This window comes from Labrus mixtus, chromosome 11 (assembly GCF_963584025.1).
Source record: "Labrus mixtus chromosome 11, fLabMix1.1, whole genome shotgun sequence".
Taxonomy (NCBI): domain Eukaryota; kingdom Metazoa; phylum Chordata; class Actinopteri; order Labriformes; family Labridae; genus Labrus; species Labrus mixtus.
Genome location: NC_083622.1, coordinates 24238711 through 24256971, shown reverse-complemented (window position 1 = coordinate 24256971; position 18261 = coordinate 24238711). Strand labels below are relative to the sequence as shown.

The following is an 18261-nucleotide window of genomic DNA, read 5'->3' as shown; positions in this document are numbered from 1 at the left end:
GAAGTAAGAAAAGGTGCTGCAGCTTGCTGTAGGTGCATCCTGATGGAAAGATAATAACTCTGTAACTTCAGATGAACCGTCTGAGCGTGGCCTCGAGGCTCAAGAGCCATCACTCTTGAAAAACAGATTCAATCAGAGATAGCATAGTTTCTTTAAAAGTGGAAACAGGGAGTGTTGGGCATGCTTTCTCACTTCCTGTCTCTCTCTCTGACAGATCATCTCTTCTGTTACCTGACATGGGTGAGGTAACACTTTAGATGGAACCATTGGTCTCAATCACTTTTGTCATCTACAGAAAGTCTTCGTCTGATCGCTATCTTTGTACGAACAAAAAGGGCTTCATCCTCACAATCCTTTTCTTCTTGTGTGGTTGGATTTACTCTAGTTTTTCTTTGTCAAGCTGCTGAAGCAAATCATGCAGAGTGAGGGGAGATTTTGCTGACAAAACACCAAAAATATTTCAATCAGTCATCTTTCATAGCCGACTGATTTTTTTTTTCACATTCCATTTTGAAGAAAGCATCAACCTCACTGCTCACTCATTCATATTTAGATAATGTTTATATTAAAGTTACATGTTTACAAGATTTCTATTTTCTTATCTGTTCTCCATATAATTGATGTGTGACTTGACATGGGTTTAAAGTGACTAGAACTTGGGGGGTTAGATAAATGTGTGTGTGCATGTATGTTTGCTGTTTGTGCTTTAATTTCCAGCAAACTGGCATTAAGTAATGAAAACAGTTTTGAGCCTCTGATCACCTTGTAGACACTTTCTTGGGATTAAAACAATAACAACTTCTGCCCTGGCCTACACTCATACTGTAATACAGCGTCTACACATAAGACACACTGTTAGACAGTGCCCACAGCTGACCAACAATAAATCAACTACAGAGAGGTGGTTGACGAGGAGGAAAACCCCTTTCTCTCTCTATACACACCTCTCTCTTTCTCAGAGCATTTTTCTATGACAGCACCGGCCTCACTCCCCCCCCCTTTCTTTTCCTTCTCCTCTCCTCCCTCTGACTCTCTGTAGGCCTGAAGGCTGTGCCTCTGGGATTATGACAATGGGGATCCTGTTTGGGGCATCTGTGTCTCCTTGACTTGTTGAGAAATGACTAAAGAGTAAATCCCAGACACAGTATGTCATAGGTGTTGAAATGGCTAATACCATATTGGCATTACAGTTAGTCAAGGCACTGGCTTATGTGTTGCGTTATATTGCATACTGAAGACTAGAGCTTTGTTCTGGGCTACATGGTTATTTCCAGAGATGTGTACCATGCACTGACTGAATGCACTGCACTGCTGTGTGAGTGTGTGCTGCGCAACCAATCAGATGTGATGACAGTGAAGCATCAGGAGGAGTGAGGTGACAGTGTTCAGAGCAAGGACAGAGACGAGAGGAGACACCGGCGAACAGCAGGTGAGGAGAAGATGAGGGACTGTCGCAAAGTTTTGAACTCTGGACTTGACTCGGGACTTGTCTGTCTTTACTTGAGACCAAAGACTTGAGACTTACTCGTGACTTGCAAAAACAATGACTTTGTCCCACCTCTGCTTATTATGATGGATTTTATGAGTACATTTTTATATACATCACTAGACCATTTGCACTGTGCCTAGTATTTAAAAATGGTGACAGCAGGTTAAAATATTCTAAACTAGCTAGTTGCAGGGCTTGAATTAAACCTAGTTATGCCTGCACAAGCTTCAATAACTCTTAATGTTGAATCCTTGAATTTTCTTGATTTACCACGATCACTTTTGTATTGTTTCTGTATGTTGAGAACTCATTTGGGCTTTAATGACAGCATGCTTAAGACTTCAGCCAAAAAATGTAAGAGTAAAGGAATCAGGTATCTTCCCGAGTTTTCTTTTTAGCTTTTTTTTTTTACATTTGCAAATATGAAGTTAGTTTTAAAATTGTCACACTAATTCCCTCAATAACTCAGCTAAAAGAATGAATTCAGGACAGGACACAGCTGAGATGCTGACATGACACACAGTTGTTTATTGTTTTTCACTTACACAGTACAAATCACATTGGAGTAGCATTAGCCGTCATCTTTCATCGCTTTGAATCCTTAACCAATAAATACTGCATTATTTTTGTGCCATCTCAATGCTTCAACATGACTAGTGTGATAATGTAGGACCATGAAACCTGACAGTGGAGCGGTGACTCTTCAACCATCATGCTCATACTTTAGTCATCGGTGAAGATGTAAATAAAACTTCAGTCATTGTTAATATTGCTAAATTGTACTTTTGACATCACATGATTTTCGTATTTAGAAATAAAACAAATGTTTTAAATGAAAAAGGGTGTGTTTCGTCAGCATGAAATCCTATGAAAAAAGTACAAAATATAAAGGTAATGAGCTTAGGGTAGCATATTAAAAGGACACAATTATACTGCTTATTAATACAGTCTTTCAGCAAAGCTGTATTGTAAAGCCAATAAATAAAAACAAACAATACTGTACACTGGTCACACAATGCATTTGTTCTTTCCTGAAACTTGTGATTTCACATTGTTGATGTGACACAAGACGACGTAGCACCACTGAGTATGAAAGTCAGTTCACACCGCCATGACCCGTTCTCTCGTTCGACGCATTTTATTTTCTTTCGTTTTTTTTTTCTTCTCTTTTACAAAACAAAGCCAAGCTTCCTGTTATTGTCCCGCTATCAAAGAATCCCACTTTGATTATTCCAGGTCTGTTTTTCATCAAGACGTCCATTAAAACTTATATTGCCTTATTCACTTCTTTGAAATCCATTTTAATTACCAAACTTCGGATTTCTAATTGATTAGAATTTGCAGTGCAGAACATGGCGTATTATGTGTTGTAGCTTGCCAATGCCTGAAACATCGTTAAGCATTTTGTTTTTTCTCTTGGCCTGCCATCTTTAGCCTTTGGTTGAATGGAAGAAGTTTAGTGTCATGGGCACAGATATGTTTCATTACAAACAGTATAGAAACAAAACTGGGCTTTTTCAGGTTTTCCATTTCTCTTGGAAATGTCAGACCTCTTCGCTTTAATCAAGATCCCCATTACACCCGTTCTTCCTCATATGTCTCTCCTGTAATTGTACTGTCCTGATCACATTCTTTTGTAGTGCTGTCAGCATCATGTTCTTGTATCCAGATGTCCGGCATCACATGGAGAAGAAAGGGTACTGCAACTTTCTTTTCTTTTTTTTTTTGCACTTCCATAGAAATGTCATTTGTTCTTCAGTGCTCGCCACACGCTTAAAGCAGAAACGCTGTCTTTTCAAGCCCGGGCTTCAAACAATGTCTTATGTCTATCTAACTGCCTCTCTGTCTGTGCCACAGACAGACTCACCCTGTGTGCTTACAGGTTTGAATTTGAGCAGGATTGGCAGCACTGCTTGCCGTAGAACTTGTGATTGCAGACTCCGTGCTGGGGCACCAGGTAACACCAGTTAAAGTAATCCCTACAGGCAACATCTGCAGAAAACAAGAGAGAAGGAATGACTTGAATTATAGACAATAGATTATACCAAGCTCAGTTTTGTGTACAGTAGCAATAAGGTAGTACTAAATAGTATCAGAGCTTGAGTACCTTTCTTCTCAGGCTGTGGGCAGAAGTTGGTGTTGCAGGCCTGGGACATGGAGGGTTTAAGGTGGAGAGCACAGCCTGGAGAGGGCTTCCCTTGGACCAGACATTGGACAGTCCTGGCCTGCACTCCTCCTCCACATGTCACTGTGCACTGTAGAGTAAAAAATTAAGCACTATGAGTCTCTTAAATCACGCATTCCCTGTCCATCCCCACTTTCCAAATGATGTTGATTCTACAAAGTAACAATAACCAAAGCAGAAATAACATGGAGTGGAAGTCAGTGCTCCTTGCCGTATTCAACTATCTTGCTCTGAGGTAATGTACCTGAGACCAAGGGGATGAGTGCCAATCTGGCTGAGATGGAGGTTGAGGGAGGGGTTGAGGTGGATAGGTGCGATGATGTGTGCTCCATCGGTGGATTGGTGGAGTCGTGCGGACGGGGCACTCAGGCAGAAAGCAGGACCGCTGGAGCTCCACTGTGGGTTTGGGGACATGGTGGCACTTCTTGGCAGCAAGCTCTCTGTATTTTCCCGCAGTGTCCTTTATAATATAAATAAAGAATACTTTTAGATGCCACTACAGGCTAAAAAACCTCAACACAGTAAAGCAAACAAAACATATCCACATCAAACTGGTGGAGATTAAAGAAAAAACTTTAAGCAATGAATTGTTGCATTTATGATGATATAAAACTATCTATTTAATAACTATGAACTTACAAGCAAGGTTACTTGAGTTAACTTTGACATTCAATACACACCTTTTCTGCACACTTGATGAAGCGTGTCTGATAACCACGACCACATGTAACTGAGCACTGGACGATCAAAGAGGGAAGGAACATACAGGAAATTGAGAGAGAAAAGTTAGTTACGTTGCCCAAAGAAAATACATCCTACATTAGTCAGATGTTCTTTGGGAAAAAACAGAACTTGAATTACCTCTTGCCATGTGGAGACAAACCACTGGACTTTGCGTTGTTTCTGGCAGCGTTTGATGAAACAGGATTCTTGACTTGCAGGTTTCTGCAGGCCTGCACACACGCTGTCTGGCATTGTTTGTTTCTGGGCACCTGGGTTGGTGCTTGTACACAACACTGTCCTCTTCTTCAGGCCGTTGCCACACTTACGAGAACACTGCCAAAAACAGAAACATGAACATTTTGATATTTCATGTTCTTTGATGCTTAATCTTTCTCATTATGCCTGGTAGATGAAAATTCTTCAGGTACATTAGTTGTACACAAATCTCTTCAGAGTTAGCTTGTCCACCTTATTTCTCCTTGAACGACTGATTAAAGTTAACACCGTTTGACATAACAAAGCTGTTACATGACTTCTGCTGAGAAAAAAATGTCAAAGGTCAATTATCTTAACTTTGCACAGGAAGCATTTCAGCATACCATATTTTCAAATCCTCCACACAGTCACTTATTGTGCTTTGCTTCTTTAATAATTCATTTGAGGTATAGTCCAACAACTCCCTGAATATTCATTCTAATCCCGCGCAAAATCTTATGGCACAGCCTGAATCAAAACCTTGAAGGTGTTGCTCCACAGCCAAGAAACCAGAGCTGTGACGCACTTCACCGGGCCTCAGAGTCACAGAGAGGAAGTCAACTGGACACCATTTGTGGCAGGTAGTAAAGGATATTTGGGGTGAAATGGCAGTTAAACAAGTTTAACAGTGCGACAAGTCACCAGGCACAACGTATGGGGATTGGACAGAGAACAGAACATGAGGTCTCATGGGTACATTCAGAGTTTAAAGCTGCTGAGATCAGAGTCATAAAATGTGGTGAAGCCATCAATGCTCGAGTTCACTGAACAACACTGTGTGAAGTTCTTTATGCCGAGTGCAAGTGTGTGACTTTGAAGTGAATTACTACCAGTCCCCTCAGGATCTCACAGGCTTTTTCTGTGATTGTGACAGCTTAAAATGCTTCATTTAGTAGCAGCTTTTGAAAAAGAAAATTGTAAAAGCATATTGGGAGGCTTTTCTGTATAATGCATTACATATCCTCTGTGTGGACCTTGGACATTCCTATAATACCATCTGTCGGCTGAGCAAGCTCTCTGTGTTCTGATATCACTACCAGTCGATTTCTGAGTCAAGATAACAAATAGAATGAGTGAAAAGTGAATGAAACTAAAGTGAACAGCCATGGAATGTCTCATCTCTTAATGTGTACGCACATTGCAATGATACCCGCATGCCCTGTTATCAATCTTTTCCCATTATTTACTTCATTTATGCAGTTTAGGTTGATGCTGACACACACATCGTTAACTAAGTCTGTGGTGGAACGTTTGCTACTTTGGGCAAAGATAGTAACTTTGATTGGTCAAAAAGACATTAGAAAGTGGCCAAGTGGACGGCTTATAGCTGACAAAACTGAAACATTGTAAAAATCTCGATTAGACACTCAGTATTGTATTCTTTTTGTGGGTTGGCTGTTCAATGTTTTAAAAGGTTTCACAGAATGCAAAAGAGTTTGTGTTGATGGTTGCAATCTCGATTTCCTGGAGGTACAGAACTTCAACAGCTGTATGTCTTTACTACCATCCCTCAGTGTGGGCACAGTGAGAGTTTTCCTGATCTGCCACTACTTTACATCCACACATGCTCACCTGTGACCACGGCCCACTGGTCCAAACTGGGGGACAGCTGTGAGTGTTGCAGGCTTGCCTCCTGGCAGGAACGGGCTGAGCGCAGTGAGAGTCAGCCAGGGCGTCTACGTTGGTTTGGCTGGTTCTCTGGTCACACTGGACCTGCCGCGTCTGCTCCCCTCCTCCACAGCTCCGGCTGCACACCCCCCACTCTCCTACAGACCAGCTGGGACAACACAACACAAGGCCGCTGAGTCAACATGCACGACTCCTCAATCACTTTTTCAGACAGGCCTGTGGGAATTCACAAATGACATGATCACCCTACAAAGATTACAATTGTAGAGGAGACCCTGTGTTGAACAGAGACGGGAAGAAACAAATTACAATTACTTTACTGAAATAGAGTTTTCAGGTCTCTTTACTTTTTTTGACAACTTCTAACTCTTAACACCTGCATTTAAACACACTCTCAACTTCCTACAATTTGTATATTCAAAACACTGAGGTGAAAAGAATGCATGTACTTTTGCCAGGTGCGGTGTAGCCTGAATTTTGTTTCTTATTATTTTCAGAACCAAACCCATTTTTAATAAGAACCTCCTTGGCAGATTGATACCAGTGATGTGTATAATACACATATTTAATTATTAGCATCTGTCTTAGTTTCCAAATACAAGGGTTCTGATATTGCTGACCAAAGAGAAGTTTGGTTGTTCAAACCCAAGTCCCCATGGTGGTCATGGCTGCCTGGCTTCAGATCAAGTCAGGACAGCCGTTGTACTTTTAAACTGTACCTTAAACCTTACTGTGCAGTTTATATCCCACACTCTATGCTAACTTAGGCCCTCATCACCACTAATACTAAAAACCACCAGATATTTCATTCATCATTTATGGATTGTTGAACATGTCAGACAGATCCAGCATTATTAAGCCCCTGACCTGGATCTTAGAGACACAGTCCCTCGACCCTTAAGAGTGCTCAGTTCCGTTTTTATAAAGCCCCCCCCCAGTACACCACAAGTCTAAATCCCCAAGCCTCCTATTCTTTCTTCTATCATCTACAAAGCTTCATTGCATCAATCCTTTGTTACCCCAAACACAAGATACAGGCAACTCCATCCTTCATCACACACTCTGTCATCCTCTCCCAAAAAATGCCATCTCAGCCTCATCTACCCCAAACAATCCCATAACAACACTGTCAGCATGTAGAGTTGTATATATGAGCAAGCTAAACTGTATTTGTATTAATTAGCTGCACCCGTCCCTTGGAATCTTGTTTAAAGAGTACATCTTTAAATGACAATATACAAGTAATCAGATCTAAGTAAATATTATGAATGGATACATTCCATCTGCGTTATTGTTTGTCAGGATGTAGATACACTCTATTGCATCAAGGGAAGATTTGAGGGGAACTTGAAAAACATACAAATGCAACAATGCAAGATGGTAACCCAATGCACAAGTAAATGCTAGCACAAGACCAACTGTAGCAAATGTTTGGATTTACATGAAGATCTGAGACGTGTTTTGAGACATTAGGCCTGCATAATTGTTAACGTGTGGTAGCTTATATTATAGATTGGTGATGTAAGAACATTTAACAGCTTGCTACATTATAATATCATACTGCTGGCATACTGATTCAAATCTTACTTTGGCTCTCTTACACCACCACGTCACATCTTGGGTATCAGATTCCTCACAGCTTTTAATGTGCTTGATGATGATGGTGACATATTCTAACTTGAATTAATACTAAAAGACCTGCACTTGTAATGCATGTGTGTATATGCATCCCTTTAATGAGCCCTCTGGCACCAGTATACTCATATGCAGATTAATACCCTATAAAGTTACAGCTCATCTTGTGATCTTTGCCTCTAGTTTTACAGTGAGTGTTATTGGAGGATGAGTAAGCATCAGACTCTGTGCACAGGAGCACAACTCTTCAGATATCCTTTGGACAGTGTCGAATCACCTCTGTGGTCTAAATGACGCTGTTTGGATTATCACCAAGGGCATTAAATAACCTCTGACCAGTGTTTATGGCTGGACCACTAAGTGTGTGTGTGTGTGTGTGTGTGAGCTTTCACGTGTGTGTCAGTGTCTGGGTGTTTCTCTGCTTATATCCGTGTTCATCCACACACTGAGACAGAATGATATCATGCTCTAAATTAGAGTGGGCATCCAATACCTTTTTTCCATGATGTAATGCCAGTTTGGACTTACTTAGTGGTTGCACACGCAGCAAAATGAAAGACGTGCAGGGCCTCAGAATAGTATGATCTGCAGGGATGGACTGGTGACCACTGTCTAGTCTGGCCTGCATGTTTTGGTGAGTCCAGAACACGTTTTGTCTCAGCTCACAGTTTATGAATGCAGAGAGAGCCCACAAAGTGCAAGACACTGATGCATTCTCAAAAATGTGTCAGATGCTCTGTGAAATAAATGAACACATGTGCAAAGATACAAATGCAATATGTTTCAGTTTAGTTTAACAAAAAGGTCTAAATACAAGGCATGCATTGGACAGATGTGCAACTGAAATCAGTTCTGGTTGATTTCACCATGACGAGCAACTCTAGTATACCAGGATACACAAATTAATTTGATAATCAGAAAACCAAACAGTACAACATAACTGTAACTTTATTATATCATATTTTATGAGCATTAAATATGAAATGTGAGATCTGGAAATGATCATAATTGGGAGTGCAAAAGCATGGAAATGCAGCCTGAAAGTTTAGACTGCAGCCAATTGCAAAAAAGATGGATTACCTATTATTTACTCTGTTATATGAGAACTTTTATGTTTTTAATCAAATTCAAAGGTTTGTATATCTAAAGCTTGATGGGTCATGAACCCACCAGGAACTCCACAACAGATGATAAAGGTTTTGATAGAGTGATGGTCAGATGTAATATAAAATCATCTCGACGTAAGATTTTAAAGAAACGGTCGAATCATGCACTGATAACACTTACTGACAGAATGAATTTTGCAACATCCATAAAGCATCTCTTATAACGTAAAAACATATTTGGTAAAGTGTTAATATTTGACCTTAAGAGATTGATTGTTGAATTCTACAAGTTCATCATTGTTTTTATTATCAGTCCCCAAGAGCTACACATGAATATATCATGTATTGAAACACTAACAATCTGTCAAATTTTCCTGAAAACAAACAAAATAGGTCTGTAATTTTGTAATATCTGGTTCTCTTGTGCATACGTCAGCACACATGCACAGCTGAGCAGTCTCAGCTGTGGATAATGAAAGAGATAGGCCCCAGAGATGAGTGTAAACAGTTGTGAGATTACTTTACAGCCACTATTATCACTGCTTCCTCATCTCAGAGTAAACACACAAATCCATTAGTGAGTAAACGCTGATAGAGGTGGCGTGTGTGTGTGTGTGTGTGTGTGTGTGTGTGTGTGTGTGTGTGTGTGTGTGTGTGTGTGTGGGGCTCTGCAAGTGCTGGAATGTCACACAAGAGAGAAAGTAGCAGAAAGAAAAGCAGGCAAAGTTAAAAGTGATATCAGAGTGGATCATCAATATTTCAGATGAGATCACCAGGAGGAAGCAAGGGAGATGTTGTGTAAAGGGAATGTTAATTTGAGTATATTTATAAATGACTTTTAAATGATACAGACAGCGAGACAGACAAACAAGCAGACAGGGGGGAGTGTATGTTTGTCATAAAACCACAGCACGACAAATCCTCGCTGAGAGACGGGTAGGACTGCAACCTGAGCACTACACAGTTTGAGTGACAGCCATCCTTGGCTGGCTGCTTGGTGATATCAGTCTGAAAGTGTTTGTGGGTGCGTGTGTTTGTATATACATGGTAGGACAGGGTTGGACATGTCACTGAGAAGAAAAAAAAGAAAAAACGTCACATCAAAGTGTCTAGGCCACTAAGGTTATGTTTACAGCTGAAGACACCCAGTAATGGACACTGCAGTGCAGGTCTTATGTCCAAGCCTGCTGTTGCTCTTTAGTGAGTGTGTGTGTGCGTGTGTGTATGTGTGTGTGTAGATGGCTGAGAGGTGGGACAAAAGGTCTCACAATTAACCTCAAAGGGTTCACCTATGTCTCTGTGACAGAGGCAGACAGCAAGACCAAGATAAACTACAGTATGGGGAAGACAGAGGGCTCAAGGAATAAATGGATGTACACCTTGCAGACAAGAGGAGTGTGTGTGTGTGCGTGTGTGTGTGGGCGCGTGTATATGTTTAAAGCTGAGGGGAAATGAAGCATCTGTCGTACCTATAGTTGCCTTAGGGATGAGTAAGCAGCTAAGTACCACCTGAAACCTGGAAATGAAACAGTCATTGTCTCTGTCTATCAAATAATGCCAGTGTGATCACAGACTGCGACTCTTCAGATAAAGCCTGCTTTGTTTGAGACACTTTTGAGCAAAGATTTCTGGAGGTGCTAATTGACGTGTGCCAGCCTCACTTCTGAAATGTTTAGTTTCCTGACTGCAGTCCAATCCATTTAGCAAAAGTAACATACTTTTCCTACTATCAGCATGACACAAAAACAGGAAACTCCAAATACATTTTCTCACACATTATTTACAAAGTAACATTGTGTATGTAATGTAAAGCATGTCTTCTCTGATTTCTGGTTTTCTAGTTGACAAATATATAGGGGAGACCATTTCGGAATTGTTCCAATATACATTTTTAATACTAAAATGACCATCGGCTAAAATGTAATTTAATTGTTGTTTAACTTTGTATTAATTCGATTTTAAAGTCTGTCAGTCTTTGACTTTTCCTAAAAGTGTGATGTGTAACACCTTTGTATCAACCCCCATGTGGGTAAATTTACCCTATAAGAAAGAATCATAGCTAGGACATCTGATTACAATCAATCAATGTCCATGGCAACTGAACAACAACATCTGCTGTCGGAGGCCACAAGAGGGGGTAAGGAGCTTCATTCATGGAGTTGGACCCTTTAAAAAATTTTTTTTTTTGAATGTGTAAAAGCTAATTTGACTCTTTGGCAATATAGAGCCCTATACACAGTAACGTTCTACAACACTTATGTCAACTTGTCAGATAACAGTGAGTGGTAATGCTTTTTCTACGCTCTGTATTTTTATGCTGAGCTTTAATTCTGCTTTATAGATTAACTCAAAAGATGTGCTGTTGAGCACAAAGACACCATGGCAACAGTAATAACTCCAATAAAAACCATATAGTTAATAGTTTAGTCTGAAGGTGGAGTACAGTGGTGGCTATCCTAACATAACATTTGCTTGACTCACAACTGTATGAGAGGGCCAAGTTTTTGGCTTGTGTTGGGATAATCTGTGAAGCTGGCAGAGCTGCATTGTGCTTACACAGTATCTGTTTTTATTGAATATAGGGAAACCAGTGAAACGAAGCAGGAATGACTACAGCACATTACCACACATGATGACACAATGAACAGCAATCATGCCACTATGACTTAAAACCTCTGAGCTAACAAAGCTCTGGAAGGCACGGCTTCCTATTTCTTATGACTTTATACACTGTGTATATATATGTCTCCTGTCAGCACCATCGTTACTTTATGTCAGTGACAATGAAATGGCTCGGTAGTAATTATGCAGGATTTTTCCTAGGATACCTGTTCCAAAACAACACACACTGAGCAGACACTGATGCTGCAGAGGGAAAAAAAATCCCCTCTCAAACAGCTGTTGGTTACTATAACACATGAGATAAATGGCAACGTAAGTGGGTCTCCATGATTTCAGTGCTGATTACATAATATTGGTGGCCTGCATAATACTGAGAAAAGTATTTCTGAAACAGCAGTAAAATTCAGCAATAGTTTTGGACAATAGTTCGGACTGCAGTTCCTTTGGTGGGGTGCAGTAGACAAAGTGTCACTTAGGAGTCTTGATGAGGGGGTGAGATAATTTGGATGGGAGTGGGTTTCAAAGTAGTCAGACACCACCACTGTTCCTCTCTGTGCCTGCATTGTCTTCTTCCTCTGATTCTGCAAGTATGTGTGTATGTGTGTGTGTGTGTGTGGCATGGTGTTTTTGTTACCTATTTGTAAAATGTTCAGCTATAAACACCAAACATATGAGAACCTGAAGTCCGCATATGTCTTGGTTGAGGGTAAGGCGTAAGGTGTGAATTTAGGTATAACCGTAAAGGTGTTTTGCCTAATGGTAAACTGTTTGCGTTTGCTCTCCGCAATGAATGAAAGTCAATGTTAACTCCTACTTAGACTTAGACTTTCTTTATTGTCATTCAAACTTGTACATTTTGTTGCATTTGGCTCGTTGTAGTGCAGGATAAAAACAGCAGCAAGTATTTACATAGAAAAAATAAGGTGCAGATATAAATAGATATAAAAAGAAAAGCTATGTGTAAAATTACTATACAGATAAATATATTGCACGTTTGTGATGTATGTTATATTGTATTTTACAGTCCAGTGAGGTAGTCCTGTGTGGTGGTTTGAGGGGGAATGGAGGGATTATTTTTTCGTGTTCAAAAGGATAGCTGTGCAAAATTGTGTTTGTTTGTGTATGTCCGTCTTCCAGACAGCAGCTGATAGCCAGTAGCATCATAAAGCATGAGTTTGTGTGAAGTGAATCATAATACTAGAAGCTTTAATGTCCTGGTAGAAAAAGGGAAAAAGGCTGTATTGTTTTCCTCTCTGGCATTGAGTTTTATTGTGGAGAAGTAACGACAGTTCGAAACATATTTTAGGCTTGGCTTCAGCATAACAAAACAGATTTTGCATGCACAGGAAAAAGTCACATTTGGACACAAAACAACTGAATTTATTCAGGACATCCACAGGTCACACTGACCAATATGAGACCACTTCCTCAGCTAAGCTGCTTTCTCGTAAATCAACGCACAACTTGTCAGCAGCCTCCACTTCATTTGCAAGGACTTGGCTGTAATTTCAGACCAATGCAAAGAGTGGACATAGGAATATTCAGAACAGCGGCATGGAGGAATTGACGCCTCAACAAGAAGCAGACAAAAGTCTCAAACTAAACGCTGCTTCTAGAAGAAAGGAATCTACTGAAACTGTTCAGCAGATCATTCAAGGGAATCCATGTCATACATACACTTTATCGCTAGAAAATAAACATTTAACCCATGAATTTGACAGAGAGGTTAAGGACTTTCTTGTATGGGAATATTTGGTCTGCAGCTGCGATCCCTTATCTCTGTGAAACATTGTAAAACTATGGCACCTCCATCTTTATTAAGACCTCCATCAGATATTCCAGTGATTGTCTCTCATTATTAATGGAGATGGTGACCTTTTGCTCTGCTTACATGTTGCTAATACTATACCTCCTGTGTAGACACCATGCTAGATTATCTATTGGAACAGTTAGCAATGTTAAACCAAACTGATAGTGCGTCCGTTCTGTATCTTGTACTGATGACCTTTACTCACAGGAGTTACAAAGGCGCAGGAGATCAGGTAGGTCTGATAGCAGAGAAATGATGAATTCAAACACACATTCAATATGTACTCATGGGAAGCCACAGATGCCGCAGGAATGACTCGCTGCCTCTTGATTTTTTTTTTTTTTAAGTGTTGTGCCTTATTACTGGTCATAAATGCTACAAAACATGTACAAGCATATTTTATCTCTTTAATATTTTGTGGCATAATCTCAAGTTCCTGTGTCATTAATTCCAGTTTTATCCAAAGAGTGTCTTCCACTGATTGGTTCTCTGGCAAGTTTCTTACCCTTCATGACACTGTCCAGAGCAGCACAGACAAGGGCGGACATTTCCCTTGTGTCTGTCTTTATGTCTGTGTGTTCATACATGTCTGGACTGTCAACGGGTGCACCACTCCCTATGATGTCCGCTCTGTAGAAATGGACCACATTGACTGATCTTTTATCCTCTGCCTTGGCCCTGCATGTGAGGAGTAAAGACAGTGACCAACCAACTAAGCTGAGCCAAGATCCCACAGAATCACACCCTGAAACCACAGAACCTTCAGTGGATCTCGCTTTCTGTCTTGTATTATCAAGAGGAACTTTGTGTCACTCCAAGTGACAGCAGTGACGTTAAACAACATCAAGAAAAAAGCCTTCTTGGCCAAAGAAACGTGGACGTGAACCTCATCATAGGTTAGAGATTCTTACATTGGGCCCCAACTAAAAATGACTATAGAGCTTGTTTCTGGTGCAACATTGTCAGGAAAATCCTGAGGATTACCAATGATTGGATGACACAAACATGCTCCATCAATTCAGGCTGTCGTGCATTTGGTATACTGAACAACTCTTACACGAGAAATGGGTCTTGATAGGGCTGGAAAACTTTATGTTATAAGCTTGGGTCCCAAAATGAAGCTACAGGAAAAAAAAGGTTTACAGAATTCTTTGCCTGCTGTCTTGAACAAACAAAGGCACTAACCATTCATGACAGCTGGTGAGGTATCGTGCTGAACTGGATCAAGACATGCACAGTTTACACACTGGAACTCCCCCTTATTTTCCTCAAACACATGTTTGGGCCAAAATGTAAGTTATTATTTCATTTACGGGAGGGGAAAATGTCATCGTCATTGAACAGGTGCTCTACTAGGCTGGGAAAGGGTGGAGAGTACAGTCAGTGCTGCCTGACACCTTTCATTTCTATTATTATGAGGAGATAGTGTGGGAAGTTTGGAAGAATCGACTCAACTATTAAACAGCTCTTTTAGACACTGCATGTCAAGAAACTACAGAACAGATGTGTAAGTGTTGTAGACTAGTAACACATGGCAGTCATACTGGTAAGGGAGATGGAAGGTTGAAAGGTCACAGGGTAGATAGACAAAGGACTACAGCAAGATGGAGAAGTCGGGGGAGAGATACAGAAAGAACATACGCAGAAAAGAGGATATTAAGACAAAGTCCAGAAAAATAATCCCCCTGTTAGCATGGTGAGTTTGAGTTACTGGATCAACGTATTTGGCTGGTGGCCTATGAAACTGTCTCCTCTAGTTCCAGGCATGAACATGCATGTACAGAATGTTGAGCCGTAACAGCCAACAATGTTTTTGGCTGTCACATAGCATACAGAACATTACAGGCCTACAGTCAGACCAGGGCGTGTCAACTGAGCAATTGAACAATTGACATACCTTGAAGTCTAGAAGGGCTGTTTCCATCCAAAAATATTTATCAGAAAATTACCAGGAAAATGTCTGCACTGTCCAAATATCAATTGTTAATGATATCCAGGTTGAGAGCTTAAAAGAATGCAGACATATCAATGAGGTCACTGAAAAATGTCCGAAGCCACAAATGATCATTGACATAACAAAATGTTTTTGATAAATGAGTTGTGTGATTCAAGTCACAGAAACGGTGTATTTAAAGGAATATTTCTGTTCAAATCATTGTCTTGATTTAGTTGAGCATGCTCACGTTTGCTATTAGCACTATACAGTATGTAGAAGATATATACGATATCTATATATAAGATGTCTGAGGCTGATGGGAAGTCATTCTTTCAGCAGGTATCAAAACTGAAACAATTGCAACTCAGAATCCATTGATTGTATAAATAAAGTAACTGATACATGAGCTTCAGTAACCATCACTTCCCTTAACCTCCACCACAAAACTGACATACAGTATAAAAGAGCAGAGCGTCTTACCTGGAAGGGCATGGTTTGGTGTTGCATGGCATCAGTCCAGTGGTTGGTCTTGACCGGGGATTGCAGAAGGATGTATTTACTTGCACTCTCAAGTCTTTGTAGCATGCTGGCTTGGTACTCATCTGACCTACAGGTTATAAATCACAATATTAAACTTAAGCACATCATTAACTTATTATTTTCATTCAGAGTTACAATCTAACCAGTCTGTGTCTAGGCTATAAAATACCATTAAAACAAAACTATGTGCTCACATTCTCTATGTTGAATCAGATGATGATATAGAGCGGCATTGTATATTATTGACACAAGAAGACGCTCCCATTTAGAAAACAGCACGGACAAAAAATATATTTTGGATTTAAAACAAAACAGCATTTCCTTTTGTTGTTGCCACGTATCAAGAAGCTATTAAATTTAAGCACATACTGAATATGTGAGCCCTATTTAAAATGCCTTCTAACCACACCTTCCACATGTTTTAAAAAAGAGATGCTCTGTAACTTATGACAACACTTGAACAGTTTGATTACTTTTTTAGTAATGTAGTTTATCTCAGGAACTTTCTGTTAGTGTCGATTTTGGCGCCCCCTGTGGACACAAAGAGGTAACTTTTGGCTCTTTGCCAATCTTGTTGAGCATATTTGTGAGGACTGATTTCCGACCTCAGAAGAATGTCATCTTGCTTTTTTTAATAGACACTCACCATAAATATTTGCCTAAGACAATGTATTAAAGACTGTTTAGGCAGGGTTCTGTTTATCACATTGTCTGGCACCTTTACTGCAGCAGCATTTACAGGCATTCAAACACAATTATATACTGTAGATATAATCAATTTCTTCACTGATGTTATCTTCTGCTTTTGTAGTGCATATAGAGGCATCAGTATGTTTCCTAACTAAAACTCCTCACAGGAGCTTTAACTTTTGTTTGTAATTTTAGGTTTAAACATTTACTTGCTCAGAATTGAATAAACATCTCAAATTGCCCTTATGTGTTTGTTGTTAAATCCTTCCACAAATGAGGAGCCAACAGTGCTTTTTTTTTCTTCATGTGAAACTTGAATCCTGGCTTCACGGATCCCCAGGTTGGTATTTGGCCTCAGGCATGGTCAATCTGCACATCCTAACTCATACAGGCCAGTTAGTCAGTCACACTCTTTAATAAAGCAAATGACCCCCAACCCATCATGGCCTACAATCAGGACACAAAGGCATGGAGGTGGTTAGGGTGGACTGCAACAGGCCTGGGTGGGGATCTTTAACCCTAAGTGTCAATCAATAGGAACTCTACACTGGGGGCTTTGTTCACATGCAGGCAAACAAGAGCATACAGACACACAAATACACACATGCACATACAAAGACCTTCAAGCACAAGGTCTGCTCAGGTCATTACAACAGCTTTTTCATGTTTGTGTGTGTGGGTGCGAGTTCAAAAACAGGGCCTCTGATTGGACAAGGTCACTGGTCAAAGCCTTGCATGCGTGTTCTTGTGTGCTTAACTTATATGTACATGTTCATGTGTGCATTTAATAGCAGGTGTCCCTTAGAACAGGCCCCACCAGAAACGGCTAATGTCCCCTAATGATGGGAAAACTCCCCATCCCCATTTAAACTGCAGCTAAAAGCCTGATTATATAGATCACAGAGGTTGGACTGAGCTTTAGATGCTGAGCCAGATTGAAGATCTAAAGGTGATCCGTCCTTTTTCATTAGTGCATCATTTTAAAAGGGTCCAAGTTCAGTCACATTTTGACCAGATTTCTATCACAAGTGTAATAGGATATAGTGTTTAGGTGTCATTCATGTATACACCTACCTCCCGCACAGGTTAATGAACATTGGGAGCGTATGATGGCCCATGTGTAGTTGTGTTTTATGTGATTTCTTCTCTCATCTGCTTTCTTCAGAGTGTATTCCCAACGTACACCTGGGTTCCAGCCCTGCAACAAGATCTACAGGAGAAACAAGGCAAATGAAATACATGAAACTATATCTACCATTAAGTGATCAAAAATAACCAAAGAAGGTTAACAGCCATACAAGCAAGTAAAGGGTGTTTTTAGATATTAAAAAAATTAAATAATCATAATAAATATCAAACAATACTGTCAGGATCCTCCGATTCTTACCTCTATGACTAGTGTCTCATTGGTGGGGCCGGTTGATATGAGACTCTCTGGTCGGTTATAGGGTCTCTTGTATTCGAAAATAGCTCCAGCGATGGGGTGTCTTCCCGGCCAGTCCACCGTCCATTGTCCGTTAAGGTGGTAGCGTCTCTGTGTGTCCCTGACTGCCAGGTAGGAGCTGGACGTATTTAGTTCTATCACACGGATACTCCGGGCACCCGCAGGGACGGTCACCACCCCATAGTACTCTGGGAGAA

At 40.4% G+C, this 18261-nt stretch overlaps 1 protein-coding gene across 1 annotated transcript in view; it reads right to left on the bottom strand.

The window, feature by feature from the left end:
- Positions 1–1989: 1989 nt before the first annotated feature.
- LOC132984255 (A disintegrin and metalloproteinase with thrombospondin motifs 16) overlaps positions 1990–18261 on the bottom strand; it is a 52825-nt gene continuing 36553 nt past the window's right edge. Inside the window, exons 16-24 of the mRNA XM_061050996.1 lie at positions 18008–18252; positions 17695–17830; positions 15871–15997; positions 6225–6429; positions 4536–4730; positions 4355–4411; positions 3919–4134; positions 3597–3744; positions 1990–3481 (exon numbers count right to left, since the gene is read on the bottom strand). Of these exons, the coding sequence (XP_060906979.1) occupies positions 3366–3481; positions 3597–3744; positions 3919–4134; positions 4355–4411; positions 4536–4730; positions 6225–6429; positions 15871–15997; positions 17695–17830; positions 18008–18252 (1445 nt within the window). The 3' untranslated portion in view covers positions 1990–3365. The remainder of the gene's footprint in view (positions 3482–3596; positions 3745–3918; positions 4135–4354; positions 4412–4535; positions 4731–6224; positions 6430–15870; positions 15998–17694; positions 17831–18007; positions 18253–18261) is intronic.